This window comes from Strongylocentrotus purpuratus, unplaced genomic scaffold (genome assembly GCF_000002235.5).
Source record: "Strongylocentrotus purpuratus isolate Spur 01 unplaced genomic scaffold, Spur_5.0 spur5_contig_861, whole genome shotgun sequence".
NCBI classification, from domain to species: Eukaryota; Metazoa; Echinodermata; class Echinoidea; order Camarodonta; family Strongylocentrotidae; genus Strongylocentrotus; species Strongylocentrotus purpuratus.
Genome location: NW_022145570.1, coordinates 2350415 through 2369278, shown reverse-complemented (window position 1 = coordinate 2369278; position 18864 = coordinate 2350415). Strand labels below are relative to the sequence as shown.

At 35.6% G+C, this 18864-nt stretch overlaps 1 protein-coding gene across 1 annotated transcript in view; it reads left to right on the top strand.

The window, feature by feature from the left end:
* Positions 1-16308, top strand: part of LOC105436743 (neurogenic locus notch homolog protein 1-like) — a 52454-nt gene extending 36146 nt beyond the window's left edge. The window contains exons 31-50 of the mRNA XM_030999180.1: positions 195-308; positions 994-1107; positions 2042-2161; positions 3052-3165; positions 4303-4419; positions 4830-4946; positions 5539-5652; positions 6185-6298; positions 6759-7139; positions 7690-7821; positions 8296-8412; positions 9299-9421; positions 9872-9988; positions 10584-10715; positions 11566-11676; positions 12235-12348; positions 13001-13126; positions 14556-14660; positions 15199-15312; positions 15824-16308. Of these exons, the coding sequence (XP_030855040.1) occupies positions 195-308; positions 994-1107; positions 2042-2161; positions 3052-3165; positions 4303-4419; positions 4830-4946; positions 5539-5652; positions 6185-6298; positions 6759-7139; positions 7690-7821; positions 8296-8412; positions 9299-9421; positions 9872-9988; positions 10584-10715; positions 11566-11676; positions 12235-12348; positions 13001-13126; positions 14556-14660; positions 15199-15312; positions 15824-15975 (2648 nt within the window). The 3' untranslated portion in view covers positions 15976-16308. The remainder of the gene's footprint in view (positions 1-194; positions 309-993; positions 1108-2041; positions 2162-3051; positions 3166-4302; positions 4420-4829; positions 4947-5538; positions 5653-6184; positions 6299-6758; positions 7140-7689; positions 7822-8295; positions 8413-9298; positions 9422-9871; positions 9989-10583; positions 10716-11565; positions 11677-12234; positions 12349-13000; positions 13127-14555; positions 14661-15198; positions 15313-15823) is intronic.
* Positions 16309-18864: the final 2556 nt, after the last annotated feature.

Sequence of the window (18864 nt, the reverse complement as noted above, 5' to 3'; positions counted from 1 at the left end):
CACGTTAATGACAATCTGAAATTATATGACAAACTGAATTATGTCTTTTTCATTATTTGTTTCATTTATGTATCATATGAAATTTGTTGAAACAGTTCTTACACTACTAACCAAATCACTTAAATGGCGATGTGAAATGTTATGATAAACTGAATTATGTATTACTAATTAGTTATTTCATTTATTCATTCTAGCTGTCAACGAGTGTTTAAGCGGCCCGTGTCAAAACGGTGGAACTTGCTTTGATCAGGTTGATAGTTATACATGCGCCTGCCCACCAGCATGGACTGGGACACATTGTCAACAAGGTAAGTTCTTGTAAAGAATAATTCCTCTATAAAAAAAAAGTATTTTGTCAAAAGGATCAGGTCATCCTCCTGAGAAACCATCTTTCAAACAACTCAAATATATATAAAGGATTCTCAACGTGACACTCTGCCTGTCATATTTAATAGAGGGGTCGTCGATAGTAAGACATACTTTTAAATCATATTAGATAGTAAGGTTCATTTCGATTAGCAGCAAGAAAGTGATGAATGAACGAGATATAATCTCATGAGAAACATAATTGTTGCATATTTAACTTTATAAAAAAATCCAAAATCTATACCCTTATTTGTGTGCTTAATCTTTTGCACAACTAAAGAAGGAATGATAATTTTCGTAAACCGGTTAGTTAAATATCTGTATTGAACTTTATAAATGCTTACAGGGCCATGTTACTCTAAAGAGGGACAAACATAACTAACAATCTCGTTGATTTATTGTATCCTATCGGTTGCTACAATAATTGTGCCTTAACCATGTGATTTGCATCCCAATGTAAAATAAAGCGGTTTGTAATGTATTATTGGTTTTACATTGTAATTTAACCCTACTGATTATAAAGATACGATTCGTAATTAGTGATGATCTGATGACAGCAAATCTTTATGTTAAAAGAAGCAGGTAATGTAACATAATGATTGTTCTCTTTGCTCTGGAAAATTGCAGAGGTCCTGTTCTGTATCAGCAACCCGTGTAAGAATGGTGGCGCGTGCACCGATGACACAAATGGATATCTGTGTACATGTTCTGGAGGATACACAGGTGACCGGTGCGAACTTGGTAAGCTAATCTTCAACAGCCATTTTGTAAACGTTATGATTTTATTGCACTGTATTACTGCATTCATTTATCACCGTAAACATTAAAAAAAGAAATCACAGGAAATGATTTGAGGATCACCCCCCCCCCCCCCAACAAACAGAAAGGGGAGCGTAATATAAAAGGAAACAAATACATGTATTGTAACAACGTATAAAAAGCAAAAAAAAAAATGAAAAACAGTAAAGGAAAATTACACATAAATTAGTTTAGAAAACTATCTCGGTAACAAACAAAATTGGGTCTATAGGACAGGTATAAACTTCGTACAAATGTCGCCCTGCTTTTCTCTGATCAGATATTTGGCGGTAGTTTATTGAAAAGAATTGAAGCAGAATATAATGGGCTCTGTCTTCGGCAGTTTGCATGTGGCTGTGGTAGTTTAATCTCACAGTTCATGTTACGTTTATGTCTTGTGTATATGCCTTTAAACTTTTAAATGTAACCTCCTATATTATCTTTGGTTTTGGCGAGGAAATTAAAAGGTTTAAGAATAATATTCTGCTTTGTTTATCGGGCACTTGATCAGTTGATCAGCACATAATTATAATAAAAATAAAATAAATGAATAAATAAGTAACGAAAGGAATACTGAATAATTAACAAATTGATAGATTATGAAATAAATAAAGAAACAGATAAAGAAAGAAAGTATAATATTTTGTAGTTATGATGAGGACCTTGTCTAATTTTCTAATTATGTTTGACAAAACTATATTGTTTACATTCAGTGCTACTGTGGTTTCCTTTCTTCTTTTGGGGGTCGTCATTACCCGAACTTCAGACTCACTTTAACAAAAAATGATGCAATGGGTCTGACTAGTTTATGTTGTATGAGTAATAAAATGTGAGCTTGAACTTTGTCCTGATACATTTTTTATTTTGTATCTTCCAGAAATTGACGAATGTTTAACCACCGCAAACCCATGCAACTCCAATGGTGGCTGCCTTGATATGGTGAATAGCTTCGTGTGCATGTGCTACAGTGGGTGGACCGGGGAGCGTTGCCAAATTGGTAGGTTATTTTAATGATTTACCCTTCTTCTTCTTCTCTTTCTCCCTCTTTTTCTCCCCTCCTTCACTCCCTCATTATCTATACCCCCTCCCAGATCATCCCGTTCCCATGGCTTTCTCCTCTTGTTCTATGTCCCTTCCAACCATTACCCTTCCCTCTCTTCTAATCTACTATTTTTCATTTTCCCTCTATCCACTCCCTCTTATCTTTTGTCCCTCTCATTTTCTGCCTTTCTTCTTTTCCTTTTCGTTCCCACTCTCTTTACATCACTACTAGAGTCAACAATGCGTGCAGCTATTTCTTCATGAACAAATGCTCACTTCAAAGAATATTCTATCCGTTCATTCTGCATCATCGGTCCCTCCTCATCTCCCTCTATGTCACACAGCTTTTATTTTTTTGCCGTTCGTTAATCTGACCGATGAATCTATTTTAGTATCATCGTTACTGTGATTAGTTACGTAAATAATATGAGACAGCGATACAGTTTTAAAATACAGTTAATGTCATTTGAAAGGGTTAATATTGTTGCACATATTAATTGGTGTATACTGTGAGGTTTTGAAACTACCAACATGACGAGAAATTGACTGTGTCTTGCTGACTGTCACACGCCCCGTACGCAGAAACATGTTTATGATATTACACTTACATATGGCATGAAGGTTGTGGTGCAAACACTTCATGTATGTTTTGTCTTATTTATAGGCATTTGTAGAGCAATTCTTTTCAAGAGACATTATATTATAGGAAATTCGCCCACACTAATCTGCTTACCTTAAAATAATGAAAAAACTCACACATTGATGTTTTCACCTTTCGCTGGACTAGACCCTTTGTTTAAGGGACACATACATGATTTCTTTTTCTTGGTCTGTACTATTTTTTAGATATCGATGAGTGTGAGAGTGACCCTTGTCAGAACGGTGGAGCATGCATAAACTTGGAGAATTCCTTCCAATGCGTTTGTGTCACTGGTTTTATTGGTGTCTTCTGTGAGATAAGTAAGAACAAAATACTGTCGAATCTTGTTTTATAATATATGAATTGTGTACAATTCAGTCCATATTTATCGGTTAATGTCCAACATAAAATGTAAAAGATAGGAAGGTGCGTATTCATTATTGCCAATGAGTAAAATCAAAATGTTTAATGTCCGAAATTTGAGACCGCAAAGTCTCTAACCTCGTCGCTTAGAGAACGAGATTGCGTTCCGAAAACTCTGACAGTAAACGTCTAATTTCATTTGTTGGCAATAATGCATTATCTTCTTCCTGTTTATCTGATTCAATTATATTTATTTCATTAAAGTTTCACGAGATGCATCTATCACACGAAGTTTTAAATATATACTTCCACCGGCCTCCACACACACTAAGAAATAGAGGTACATTTGGGGTGCAGATCGCTGCTACAATAGCAGCCACCTATAGGGTGCAAGTCTGCAATACATGGCTGCTATTGTAGCAGCGGTCTGCACTCTATAGGGTGCAAATTTGTACCATTATTTGTTAGTGTGTACACTACGACTAGACCAACTAACCTAGATATTTTCTATTATTAATATGTATTTATTCGTTGTTTGTTTTATGCATTTGTCTTATTACCCCCCCCCCCACATCCCCACAAACAAAAAGGTTAGCAAATACTACCAGGGACTTGTAACCTAATGATTTCACTTACATCAAGAAAAAGAAAGAGTGAAGGCTGTTAATAGGGTGATTTTTGCCAACGTTCTCAAGTCGTAGATTGAATATGGTAAATACATACATCAAGAAAAATATGGGGCAGGAGGAATCTGATCCATTCTTACTGTGATTTCGTTTTAACACTCTCCATCTTGTCAGCCAATAGGGGCCTTTTTAAACGTAATTTTGTTGCATTTATTTGTGCTAATAATTCTCCCCCCCCCTCCCCGAAGCTATGATCTCTTCCATAAAAATGTTAGCCTGACATCTCCGTAATGTAATACTTGTAAAAACAAAGAACCAAACTGAGGATATGTTATAGAGACACATAATTTATTTCAGATACTTTCTATTTGCAAATCGATTTGGGGGCTCAATGAAAAATAGTTTCAAAATGTTTTTTTCCAGAAAATAGACAGTGATAATCCAACATGTAATGTCTTCGTTCATTAGATAATGATGACTGCGCACCAACCAATCCCTGTCTGAATGGAGGAGTCTGTACTGATCTAATAAATGCCTTCACATGCCAATGTGCCGCTGGATTTGAGGGCCCTACCTGTGCAACGAGTAAGCGTTTAGTAAAATCACTTTGGAATAATGTAGGAAAATAATTTTGAATATTGAAATCCTGCGTGTAGATCTATGATGATTTTGTATATGTATATATGCATGTAAATTTCGTATATCATTCAGTGTGTTGCCTGTCCAAACTGAACTCTGATCTATAAACTTATTATTTTGAATAATTGCCATGATTCAGGACTTCATTTTCTAGATGTAATTATAATAATATCTTATTTCACCCAAATATATCTCTTCTACCTCACTCTCTCTCCCACCCTCTATATTTTTCCTACTCTCTCTCTCTCTCTCTCCCTTTTTTCTCTCTTCTTCTTCTCTATCTATCCTTATCTCCCTCTTTCTCTGTCTTTCTCTGTCTTTCTCTATCTCTCTCTCTCTCTCTCTCTGTTAAACAGATATTAATGACTGTATCAGCCCCAACCCATGCCAAAATGGTGGAGTCTGTCAGGATGGTGTTAATGATTTTACTTGTCTTTGCCTTAGTGGCTATACCGGCAGACTATGCGCCATCGGTGAGTCCTTTTCCAAGCGGTTATCCTTACATTGTCATGAATATATTAGGGGTCGAAAGTCACATCAGAAATATTTGCACTTATTTCATTTGCTTCAGATATGTTGCAAGCAAACCTAGTACACGAATTTACAATGATGAATAGTAATGCGTTGTATACGTACATTAATATATATCATTAGTTCTGTTTACTAATTGAAAAATAAAATGCACATTTAATCTGACATACATTTAGGGGAATTGGCATAAAATCGCCATTAAATTGATTATTTCGTGTTCTTTTTTTTAAACTCAAATTTTAAAACTCACTTTTAGTCTTGGCTTATGATTATATCTTGATTGTAGACCTACTACATAATATCTGTTCTTGCATTGATCAAGTGTAATCAATTGAATATTGAAATCAACTGATTACCCTAAATTCATTTAAAATTTATTGATTGCCCTTGATTCAATTGAATTCAATTATCAGGCTGAACAATTTTCTGGTAAAATATTGTAATAAGTGTGAATGTCTCTTTGCTCGTATGTTTGAATTTTAACAGATAAGACATTAATTAAAGGCATTTCCCCCCTCGTTTTCTTCCTGACAGTCATCGATTTATGTGAAACAAATCCCTGTCTGAATGGAGGTGTTTGTAATTCAGAGATCAATGCTTTTTCATGTACCTGCCAACCTGGATACAGAGGAACACTGTGTGGTGAAGGTAAGTTTTTAGGTCGCAGATTTCTTTTCTTTCTCTCTTGCCCCCACCATCCCGCCCCACCTCGCTTCCCTGGTGTACCTCCCTATCTCTCAATTTCCTTCAATAATTGTTTCTGATATTTAGATATGTCTAAATGATCCACCCTTTGGTGTCTAAAGCATACATTAAATAAATGAAAGTTGTTCTACATCCTTTAAATGTGTCAATAAAATCATACAAAACAAGATAATTCCTACGCAAAGCTTAGTAGAAGTTGTTAATTTCAAAGAATGATTGTTCTTCTTTTCTCTTTGAGAACTGCATTGTTATTACTATTGTTTTTGTTGCTGTTATGATTATTATTATCGTTTTTATCATCGTAATTATTATTATTTTAAATTGTATTGTTATTGTTAATTATCCTTATTATCAGCAGTAGTATTATTATTACTATTCTTATCATTACAATCTTTATTATTATTATTGTTATTATAATCGTTATCATGACAATAATTGTTAATATTATTTCGTCCTTATTATTTGTGTTAATTAGATATTGATGAGTGTGCAAGCAACCCCTGTAGAAACGGAGGAATATGCACTGATGGCGTTAACATGTACAGTTGCTTCTGCACCACGGGTTGGACGGGACCACAGTGTGCCATTGGTAATTATTTTCCAATGAATTTATCTTTTCTCCTTAACAATAATGCATACGCAAATGATGACTATTCCACGTGTACCTGAAGATTAAAGGTAGCATCTCAGCTACATAACGTTTAGTCACGTGGCAAAGTTTAGCATTCAGTGGAATGCGTTTTGAAGGTTAATTACAGTTAACAAGTGAATTATTTATACCAATCGTAAATTTAATGTATTTTGTGTTTTCGTAACTCAAGATTTAAAGTTGAACTGTTTGAATTAGGGTATTGTTTAATATTTTAAATTTTAGCTTTCACATGTCATATTCTCAAGAAAAATATGTCCATACAAATCAAATTTCCACATGCTTACACAAATTACAAAACTTGACAAGGATATGCATAATTTAGTATTCACACCGCCATCTATGGTTTCCACTGTTAATTCCTTTAACCCGTTTCATGTGTGATTGTGAAATTTTCCAGCCGGTCCTTGCAGCCGTAATTTTACCCTGACCGCTAGCAATCCGACAATCGACATCACCTCTACCAACTATCCCGCCAATTACCCTAACAACGAGGAATGCATTTGGTTCGTAAGCGGTCCCGACGGCAAACACATCTACGTCGAGGTAATCAACTTCAACACCGAGCTGCTCTATGACCTCGTCACCATCGGCAATCTTCTGAACATCAATGACCTCGGGTCAGCAACCATCTCTACATCCGGGAACTTGGAGCAGACAGGCACCGAGAGGCCCCCTGCTTTCCTGTCGACAGGGGAGATCGTCTGGGCACGGTTTGTCTCTGACGGTTCAAAGACAGAAGATGGCTTCACCATACGCTTTTCTACGCGAGACGACGCAGGTACATATTCCCTTTTTTGTGCGGTTGTTGGAGGGGGGCTAGTTTGTAGACACAAGCTCTAATTTGACACCTTACAACAATAATTCATAAATCATTGAGCAGAACCTAGCGCTGACAGTCTATGGCTGTGTCTGGAGCTGATTAAGTACAGAGCCTATATATGCGGTGAGTCTAGTCTCACCATTCGGACACTGAATACTGCCTTTAACTAGTGTACGGCCGGATAGAAATAAATAATATGTCATGGTTTAGAGGAGCTGTATACTGTATGTAACTTCACATCTGCTTCTATTATTCTGTTTGTGTTCAATTCCCTATCATCTGGGTTATTATATATATATATTGTTTATTGTTCAATTATGAAGAAATGAACAATTATGAACAAATTTCTCACCCCTATAGGTAAGTGTTTGACTGTTTTTTTTTAGTAATGTCTACTATTGATTTATTGTAATGTTTTATCATTTGCTTTGTTTTGTTTGTTTGTTGGTTTGTTAATCTGTTTCATAAGTAGTACCTTTTCATTTTTTCTTTTTTTTGGAAAATCAAGATGTGACAGACGAGTGTCAAGCAATGGATGAATGCATCTGTCAGAACGGTGGTACTTGCATCAATTCATTGGAATTCTGCACGTGCCAGTGCACACGCTACTTTACCGGCACCAACTGTGAAACCGAAATCGGTAAGATACTGGCTACACACGTTAGCCCTTACTGGCATAGCTATAGGAGCATAGGAGCATAGGAGCAAAGGGGCACGGGGGCACTTACCCCTCCTTCTCTGAATAACAAAAACGAAAGTTGAAAATGAGGACATAAAGAATAAAGAGGAAAGTATGAGAAAGAAAGATGATAGCGCCCGTCACGTACCTCCCCCCCCCCCCCCCCCGATTAGCTTCACACAAAACAGGAAAATGTGACAATTAATTTATGATAATAATGTTATGATAAACTAATTATTATTACTGTCACCCTATTTTGAAATCATTGTCATTGCCTTCAGATCAAAGTTCTAAAATAGGTCGTAATAATCATTTAAATTACGAGGACAAAAATACTTTATCTTGCTTTAATAGTCATTGTTCATAATGTCAAGTTCTCAAAGCCTATCATAATTGTTTCTCGTGGTTATCCTACGATTGGTTTCAAACTTTCAGAAATTAACCTTTGTGCCAGCAACCCCTGCCCAGCGGAAACCCATTGTGAAAGTGGCGACGGTGCATTCATTTGTCTCTGCCCATCCGATTTCGAGGACGAAAGTTGCGTCATTAAAGGTAATTACAGTATTTCATAACGTTATTTTTAAGCCGTAGCAATTTTGTTCAGAAATGTTTTACCGCATATCTTGTATATAGAATTCTCTGACCACAAATATGACTTGAAGACGCGAGATGAAGTCCAAAGATGTGTTTTTAGTCTATTTCTGTTGCAGTTCAGTAAACAATTTATGTAAAGAACAATTCAATTGAAAAATAGTATTTAAGTCTCCAAACGAAAATGAGTTAAATTAATAAACATTGCAGTTATTGCTCTTTACAGTCTTTAAAACTGTCAATATTATGAGGTTAAAGTTGTAAAAGAAATAACGTAACATTTCACCAAGGGATATTTTATTTGGTTATTTGAATTTCAGTTCTTGCTGGCGTTGGATAAGACTTCATTACAAATCAGGCTAATTTTCTTGTCATTCTGTTAATGTACATAATTATCACGTTCTTTTTCCACTGCTGGTGAACACCTAGATGGGGAAAACCCTACATGGGACTTTCTGGATAATACACCTGTTAACTCCTGTATTCCAATATAAACATGTTTATCACCTGAACCCTTGTTTACCAACTCCTCATTCGAATCCTTTGCGTAATGTCATCTCTATAGATGGAATTCGCTTTGAATATATTAGTTACTTTTATGTCGGACAAGTCTCTAGGGAGCTTATCAGTTGTCAAGAGAAACCGTTGATTAAAAGTATGCGTACATTTCGTAGACAGGTCTATTCGCCGAAACCTGTTTGTGGTCTTTCAGTTTCCCCACTGATATTTCACAAAGTTTTTAAATGTACTTGGTTAAGTCTGCTGTGATAGAACGTTATAATTTGTGATGACTAATGCCTTTATAGCCGTTTCATGTAATGATTTGTTTGTATGCTATATTCCACAGTTATTGATGAGGAAGAACCATGTGATTCCTCACCGTGCGCCAATGGAGGGACATGTTTGGAGTCAGGCTCAGGTTATACATGTGAATGCACCCCTGAATGGACTGGAGATTATTGTAACATTGGTAAGAACATCTAGACTTGTAATTATAAAATCTGTTCTATTCAATATCCAAATCATTGCTTGTACTCTCTTTGTAGCCGTCTCTTCTTCCAAGGTTTTTTGTTGTTGTTATGTACCCTTTGTTAAATGTTAACTTTTATATCATTGCGAATCTGTTGTTATCCTATTGAAAAAAAGCAAACTTCAAAGAAATAAGATTAATTTGAATGAAAATGCAAAACGAAAACTTGTAAATAGTAAAGTTTTAACCAATCCAGAACATCAATATTGTGTTACTATCTGAATACAAGAAGTAGGTGCAAAAATATCGCAGTGAAATTACCCACGCCTTCTTTCCCCCTACCATTGAACAAATTATTGTAGTGGATACTTCTACGGGTATATAAAGTATTCACTGGTCACAACATGTGCATTTAACGTACATTTTCACTTTTCGTCTTTCTAATTCCAGACGTTGATGAATGCAGTAGTTCCCCCTGTTTTAATGGAGGTACCTGTGTCAACGGGTTTGGTGCATTTGAATGCAGGTGCTGTGATTCGCTCTTTTCAGGAGATCGATGTGAGATCGGTAAGTCGTACAATCAAGAAACAAGTAGAAAAACTAAAAATAGCCACGGAAATATACTGGACGGGTCCATCTGATTGGTGTATTTTTGTTAAGGTTGTGATGTGTTAACCGCAACGGGAGAAATTCATTGTGGTAATAAAGTCAATCAGAAACGCACAAACAAAATTCACTGAAGGGGTGAATATGTCTATCTGAATGCCTAGAGAATCTTACCGTGTGACAGTCGGTGCTGATGCAGAGAGAAGCGAAGCTTAAGAGGAGAAGCAAAGGCAGAGGTAAGCTGCAGCTGCATGTGGGCCCTCTCATCAAGTTTTTCCTTGCTGAAAAATACGCGAGTCTGTTTTTCGCAAATGAACCTATTTAGTCATATAAGATATTAGTTGTAGAATATTACATCACCATGAACAGTGCTCATTTGTCAAAAATCTGTCGGTTCGGAGTCGTTTGGCGGAGTGACTGATATTATTTTGCACTGCCTCTATCTTTGTAGCTTCCGGGGTTTAAAATAGTTCATACCTATTGTGAATAGAAACATAAGTGTGCATGAACACAATAATAAATTATAAAGTGATCTATCAACCTTTTTCTTTTACAGTATTAGCCGACAGTGTCTGTGACGCTGAGCCGTGTTTTAATGGCGGAGTATGTATACGCGATGACCAAGACACATCAGGCCAGTACATATGCCAATGTAGGCCGGGCTACATCGGAGCCAATTGCGAGGAAGGTAAGGCAAAACCTTCAAATCATGTCCATCAAATATTTATAAAAACCATTTGTATACTTATCTTGGTGCATATTCATAAATACTTCTATCCTGATTAAGTATCTACCATGAAATATCATGTTCAATCTATTTTGTGTCGTAGCATTTCGATTATGAGAAAGCAGTTTACATGAAGGTTAAATCAGGAAAATAGTGTGCTATTTAAAACAAGCCAGGCGGAAGGACTGGGCATACTATGTTTTTTTTCCTAATCATAATCCATTCATTTTTTTAATGTGCACGATCGAGAATCTCTCGAACCAACATATTTTGTGATACATCAGCCATGAGGTACATCTTCCACTTTCCTGCGCTGCAGATGACTTCGATAGTAATTTTTAAACAGCTCTCTGCTTGAGCAATGGATGGCTACAAGTTCTGTTTCAATATTCGAATCTACGCAAGGTTCTAATGACCCATAATATATGGGTGAAATGACTGGAATCACATTCGAGGAATGTCTTCCTCTTTTCTTCCTAGTTTCTATCAAATTGTTTAGTATTTCCTCAAGACCTACACTATTTTTCCTTTATTTTCTTACGGAAGAAAAAAGAGGAAATAGACCCCCAAACCCTTTACATTTAGGTTAAGGATTTGGAACAGAAAATAGATGAAAAGTATATTTCATATATAAATAGAGTTGAAATAGTTTTAAAAAACGCTCGTATTCTTTATCTATTTCTTTATAGTTATTTCCTGTATTACAAATATATTTCGACTAGTTTTAGACTAAAATACTCTTCTCTTATTTAATTTGTCATAGTCTGTATAGTAATAATGTTAATTATTTGTTTCCCATTGTGTTCTCTAGATATTGATGAGTGCGCCAGCAACCCATGTCTCAATGGTTATGCATGTGAGGATCTCGTGAATGGCTTCGTCTGTAACTGTGATGTTTCCATGGGAATAACATGCCGTGGAAGTAAGTCTACCCTGATCATGTCATTATCACATCTCAGGGGGAGATCAGGGATTTAGAATAGAGGGGGGGGGGGGTGCCACAATCTTTTTTATTTTTGTATTAAGTAGCGTTGGTGGCCATTGTATGCCCTGAAACAATACAACAATACAAGAAATTCATAACGTAATTAAGTTTATTTTATAGTTGCCAATGTAATAGGTATTATATATTTACATTCCTATGTGTCTACGTTAGAGATTACTATACATTATGAGCTGTAACCATGGTAACCTTTGATATAGCTGAAGATAGGGTAATCATTATGTAATTTATGTAAAGTGCATTGATATGTCTTAGGACGGGAGTTGCGTTATACGAGCGGTACATATTATTATGATAACATAAATGTATTTCCCGTTTTTAAGTTAGTCAACATGTTATCATGGATTATACAATATACAATTGGATACCTGTTATCATTATCATCATAATCACCATCATCATCACCATCATCATCACCATCATCAATAGGTCCATGCTTATTAAAACCTTGTTTCGTTTTGTCTCTTTTTATGACAGGTAATTGTCTCCCTCTGCCATGCCAGAACGGAGGAACATGTAGGGAGGTACTCGTGCTCGGAGATTTTGAGTGTCAATGCCCCGAAGGATGGACAGGAAAAACTTGCAGTCTTGGTAAGTATGAGCTGACCACCTGTCTGTCACGGCGAGTGAGGTTTTGTGTTGTAAATTGCTACTGTGTTATTTTCATAAGGGTTAAACAGGCTTGATAATGTAAGTTTAATAGAGACATCTTTTAAACTAGCATCATTACAGACAACTTGTATAATGATGATCAAAAAATGATCAAAGAGCGTTTCGAAATAATTAAGCTGTGGCCAAAATATCTTGGTTTTACTGACATAGCGGCAGCAGTTGAAGCTCCTAGGGTAAATCGCGATTCCTAGACCAGTATGTATATCGGACTTTTTAATAATGTGCTACGGTCACTAGTGAGGAGTAGCACTTCCATAAATTTTAAGCTTTTGCATGCTACTTCTGAATTTGTATCTTTATGATCCCATCTTTCATTCCGAGTGGCCTTGTTTAATTATCAAAGATGGAACATCATGTATAAAGTATAAATAGTTCATTTGAGAAACACTTGTAATCTAGGGTCATGAAATAAAGTGCTAACAGCAAGGCTTCTGAATCATGTCTCAATGTTTTTTCTGGAGTTCAGTAATGTTATCCGTTGAAAATTGACACACTCTGAGCATATTGAGGATCGATGAATGTTCAAACTAATATATATATATATATATATATTTTTTTTTTTTTTTTGCAGTTGACGGAACTGTCTGTAGTGCCAATGAAATCAACAACTGCGAAAATGGAGCAACATGCATCAAACAGAATGGGAACACCCAATGCGTCTGCGCACCTGAATATACCGGCAGGACTTGCACTGAAGGTAAGGGATTCAGCAACTTGAGCGAGACTGAACCGATGAACTTTTTTTTATCACACAGCGCCATCTCATGGTTAACTTACGAACAGTGCGTAACCCAATACCTAATTCCCACTTCGTAGACAGGGAATCAGCGAGTTACGGCACTATACTGATACAGCTGACCTGAGATGGGGCTACAGGGGATACTGGCGCCAAAGGGGATTTTCAAAGAGAACATATGAAAGATGAAATTGCATAATCTTGTGATCATTGCACTGTAAAGGAGATTGAACAAAACTAGTTGGAATAGGTTGATTGTGCATTGCGTGAGAAAAGTATTACGTTGTGATATTTTGAAATAAAAAGATCATAACGAATTTTCCCAATCTTGATAAAAGCAACACATATGTCTAAAATATAATAATATTTGTGACTACACATAGACTACATGCGGTATCAAAATCTGTCCAATGATATAGATTGTAATTAATTATATTTCGTATATGCCAGCTTTCAAGATCAACCCTTTTTCATAAAGCGTTGATATAATATTGATTTCACAAAGGAAAACAAAGAACATGAAAGCTCATAAATTATTTTCACTTAAGTACAAATATTTATGTGATTTCTCTTTTTTGCCTAGACATAAGAGTGATATTCGTGACTCGAAATTCAGATTTCAAAATATAACCAAGCGTATTTATGAATCAGAATAACTTAACTTGTCTGATTAAAGTACAGTTCATGGGCAAAATTGAAAACAGTTAAACTAAATATAAGAACAGTTTTGCAAAAAAATGAAACGAATTCCTAACTATTATTCAAACATCTCTTATCTCTAATATCGAGAAATTACGCATTTGATTATTCGTAATTCAATATGAACGAGTACATAGGGATTGAGACATTAATGTGGGTGAAGGTACTCCTCTCCTGTTTCTATGAAGTGAGGTTACCTTGTCCCTCGGGTATGACGTTATATGTAGGTCTCATGGATGGGTGGTTATACACAAACCAAATGTTAGGAACCATATGAATCAGTTTTAAAAAGAGAGACCCTAACAGGCATAGGGGGCAATGGAAATGAAAATGATGAAGTAATGATGATAAATGCATAGCAGTTACTATGGCAGTTAGTAATGGCTATGTTGTCTGATTTTTGTTCGTGGGCTACCATAGTAAGAGGGGTCTGGCCTTTAACGCCAACATCCGAAAGAAGCGACTTCGTTTTCAACCGCTTCATGTCAGAGTCGGTATAGATAGAGAGCTGACCGTACCGCTTAACTAAAGCCTCGGTCACAAATGCCATTACGAACTGTTACGAACGCCGTACGAACGTTTTTCAGACAATGGAAAAACAGGGAGATTCGTACGAAATTATCGTTCGTATGAACCTTTGTGACCGTAGCATAACTCAAATCTAACCATAATTTTCATTTCTTTTTAACAGCAATTGTAACAGAGATGTGTAGCGATCGAACATGTACTAATGGACGATGCAGCAACGGAGAATGCATTTGCGACGCTGGATACGAGGGAATGTACTGCGAAAGAGGTGAGCCCATTACAAAGTACATGGAACACATAAGCAACTAATTTCAAAAAATGAACCTGAAGCAATTTCAATAGCCTTGTGTGTCACCGGTTGAGAAGTGCGAACTTGACAATAAAGTTTTACGTACGTACCCCGAACATGATTTATATGGGATGTACAATAAGGGTTGAAACTGCCCTTGATTTGATTTTTCGAAATTAGTTGCGATCATGTTATTGTATTTTTTATTGACCACGTTAAGAGGTCTAATGAATGTTCGACGTCAATGAGGTATTTTTTCATTAATTTTAACTGAACAAGAGATGCAAAGGATCCTTCTTATCCTTTTCACATTTATCTCCCCCCCCCCGGTTACATTTAATATATAGGCCTACACCTACCTATAAGTTTTAGTTTTAGTGAATAAAACCCTTTGTTGTTATAACCGTAGTATCCTGATATTACCGATACAACACATAAGTCTCAACTATCATTTTCCGTATCAATAAGAGATATTCAAATATCCTATTTTCATGTTATAATTGACCTATTTTCACAGATACCGATGACTGCCTGAGCAACCCTTGTGAAAATGGAGGTACATGCTACGACCGCCTGAACTTTGTGAGATGTGACTGTCAAAGCGGATTCACTGGCGATCTTTGTCGACAACGTAAGTTCTTGAATCATAAATAACCATCTGAATAGCTTTTTTCATGAAGTAATAGTTAGAAGTTCCATTCAAATCTGTTTTCGGTATTCTTGAGATAATTGATATTGATAGGATTTTTGCTGAAGGTGGCGTTAATTTTCCACAGTCTAAATACGTGATGAAAAGCGGGACGTAAAGATAAAGGTATTCATATTAGGAAAACTGATCATACACTTTATCCTTAAGAATAACTGCCCCTTTCTGGCCAAATTATAATAAAGGACGATTACCCCGATGGCAAGTCCTCACATTGGAGAACTTTTCCTGAGGGCACATCAACTAAGATACTATACTAAAATGGTATTTGAGAACATTTTGAATCTCGACGATTCGAAAAAGTAGGTATATAAGACTCAAAACATTTTCACTCTGAAACCCGTGCCATATCAAATTACCATGTTTAAAATGTAGTTTTATATTCACTGTTTTAATTTCCCCTATCTTTCTCTACATTTGTGTTTTTGTTAAACAGAGTTTGTGACGAGCGCACCTCTAACTTCTGCTGGAGAGTTGGAGCAGCAATGGATAGTTGTTTTTGCCGTAGCAGGTACCTTAGCTTTCATTCTTCTTGTTCTCCTCATCATCGGATGTGTTTATTTCTCCGGAAAGGACGAAAAAAATTAAGACGATCATCACTTATTTTACACTACCGTAAGCACATAGGCTTTTAGACGCAAAATCGGAGTAAGTTAAACAATACCCTGTAACATACAGCTTGTTATCAATAACAAAGCTTAAATCAACCGTTTAAATCTCCTGAGATCATTGCATTAGATTGACCGCGAGAATATGTATTTTTTAAATAAAACAGTAGATATTTTTTTTGTTTTAATATCAATGACAAGAGGGCCCTGGTTTATCGTAGATTAATGATTTATGGAACGCCTCTTGTCATCTTCTTTATTCTTTACAATCACTGTAATTTTGTAATAAAACGAATACACGAAATTAATTCTAGAATGAAATAATAATTGGGATTGTATTTCATAATGAAATTACCCCCCCCCCCCAAAAAAAAAAGCACTTAGTAGAGTACTGTACAATATATACAATTATATAAAATAATGTAATTGTATGATATTTTATGAGATGATGATGTTGAATTCTGGTGCTCCATAAATTAGTGGATTTTGGTCTTGATTTGATCATCAGTTTAAAATACAACGAAAACAGTCTGAATACAGTGTGAACATGTGTGAAAACAGAATTCTCACATTTGTCACCTGCTCCAATTTGTTCATAGTGTGAACACCAGGCCTATATGTGTTAACACTCTAATTTTCTTGGTCATAAACTTGTTCACGCTTTGGGAAGGGTGTATTCGCAATGTCAACATCATGAGGTGTTCCAAATCATATATGTGAACATATCGTGTGTGACGCTTTGTTGTCACATTAGGTTTGGTTGTGTGTTAATTTTGTGTGACAATGTGTTTACAGTACGCTATTTTACTTGCACCATGTGTGGGAGTTTGTTCATACTTCACTCTGTGTTTTTGATACTGTGTTCACATTGTATTTGAGATTATTTTTTTGATGGCAGAGTATAATAGGGTGCTATTTTTTAGTCACAACGTTAAAGAAATTCTGCACGGAGGGTGGGTTTGTCATTTGCACATTTGTTTTAAGTGCTGAGTAGCCTTGATACTTTGATGATATTTCTTTCTTATTTGTCTAATTTTATATATAACAAGCTTAACGTGAACTTAAATAACACCGCATTTACATTCTTAATTTCAGAAGCAAGTGTATTAGGATATAAGAACATTTATACATAACTGAAAGTAGATTTATGCCCCTAAAACATTGTACAATTTGTTAATTTGTTTGATGAAATTTGAACTTTCATTTAAGCATTAACACCATGCTTTATTCAGTAGTAATAATAATGTAATGATGTACTTGTTGCTACAGCCTAATAAAAATCCTCTTATTTGAATTTACTTCCTTGATAGTTTCATTATGGCAAGTACTACAACAGATCGTGTCAGATAAGAATGAAGATACTACTTGGAATATTAGAGTTAAATCCTATCTGCGGAATTATTCTTTTAAATGAGTACCACCATGCAAAATGCCGTGCGGCATAATTTGTTTTCTTCCATCAGATTAATCAGCATTTTAATTCATGTATAGCTTCATTATGTCTAAGTTGTCCTATGATGAAAAAGCTTTCATCATATTTTTTGCGTAGTATGGTATGGGGATAGTTAGTCAGGATATTGATTTGCGACGAAACTGGAAAAAATGGCAATTATGTGCATCTCTCGTTTTTATGATGAATTCAAATTCTTCTTTTTCTGTTTTCTCTTTCTCAAATGAGAAATCACTGCATTTTTATCACTTCGCTTAATTAAATCTGTACGTTTGTAAATAAAATGGACTTTCACTGAATAATGTGAAAAATTTAATATGATACATACTCTATTGCACATCAAATAATGATGGCTAACCTAAAACCGTAATATGGGAACTAAAATTGATTTGTTAATGAATTTTTTTATCTTCTTCTTAAAAAAATTATTGGTGGGTAAATAGAATCATTTAGATTAATTCGAAAATTAGATTGAGAGGTTGCTGAACAATTTCATCTTGTCTTTGTTAAAACTGAAATATGAAATGTCTTTCAATATATTCTGCAAAGTTGGCTATGCCTTGTGTATAATTTGGCTGGCAAAATTGAAGTAAGAAATAAAGTGAAAATAATTTGAAGTCTTTCGTTCATGTATATTAAATATATGTTTTTGAAAAACGTGCATTCTAATCAGTCTTCTTTATAAATACTAAGGTGTACGTTACAAATCTTGAATATCATTTCAATATATACAGACAGCTTAATTTTAAAGTGTCTTCTAAATTATGCTAAACGATGTAAATGTTTCAAAGCTACAAATCTACTTTAAATAAAACAAATTTCTATGGATTTTAAGATACCATGACTTGTTCAAATGTTTTTATTTCGGTTTGGTCAAATAGAACAAAGAGGTACTTGCATTTTCGTCATATTCGCTCGTTGTTCAGGCTATTTGTTCCAAACAGTAAAGCCTGCGCATGAGGTTCACCGCGAAATCATTTAGGCAATGGGCTGGAGCAGGGCAAAGTCAGTGTCTATCACTGGCGTGATCCCCACGCCATTGTCTAGCACAAAATTGTTTGGAACTTGGTAAATTGGCCAGTATGACGTCACACTACGGTACTCTTAAAGAAACGCGCACTGCAGAAAAGGTGGAGGGGGTATAGAGTAGTGTCCCTTTATAGTGTCCCTTTATAGAACTAGTATAGACGGTTACGGGGAAAGGGGTGAGGCGATAAATGGGGTCATGAGTTTTTATTTCAATCCTATTCACCGAAAAACAGGCTGAGAGATAGAGAAAGTACCAGTGAGAGAGAGAGAGAGATAGGCAAGTAAATAGACAGATAAACAGAGAAGCGGGAGGAGAGGAGGGGTATTCATCAGATTGAAAACTGAGACTCTTTAAAAAGAAAAGCTATTATGAATACATAATCACAAGTA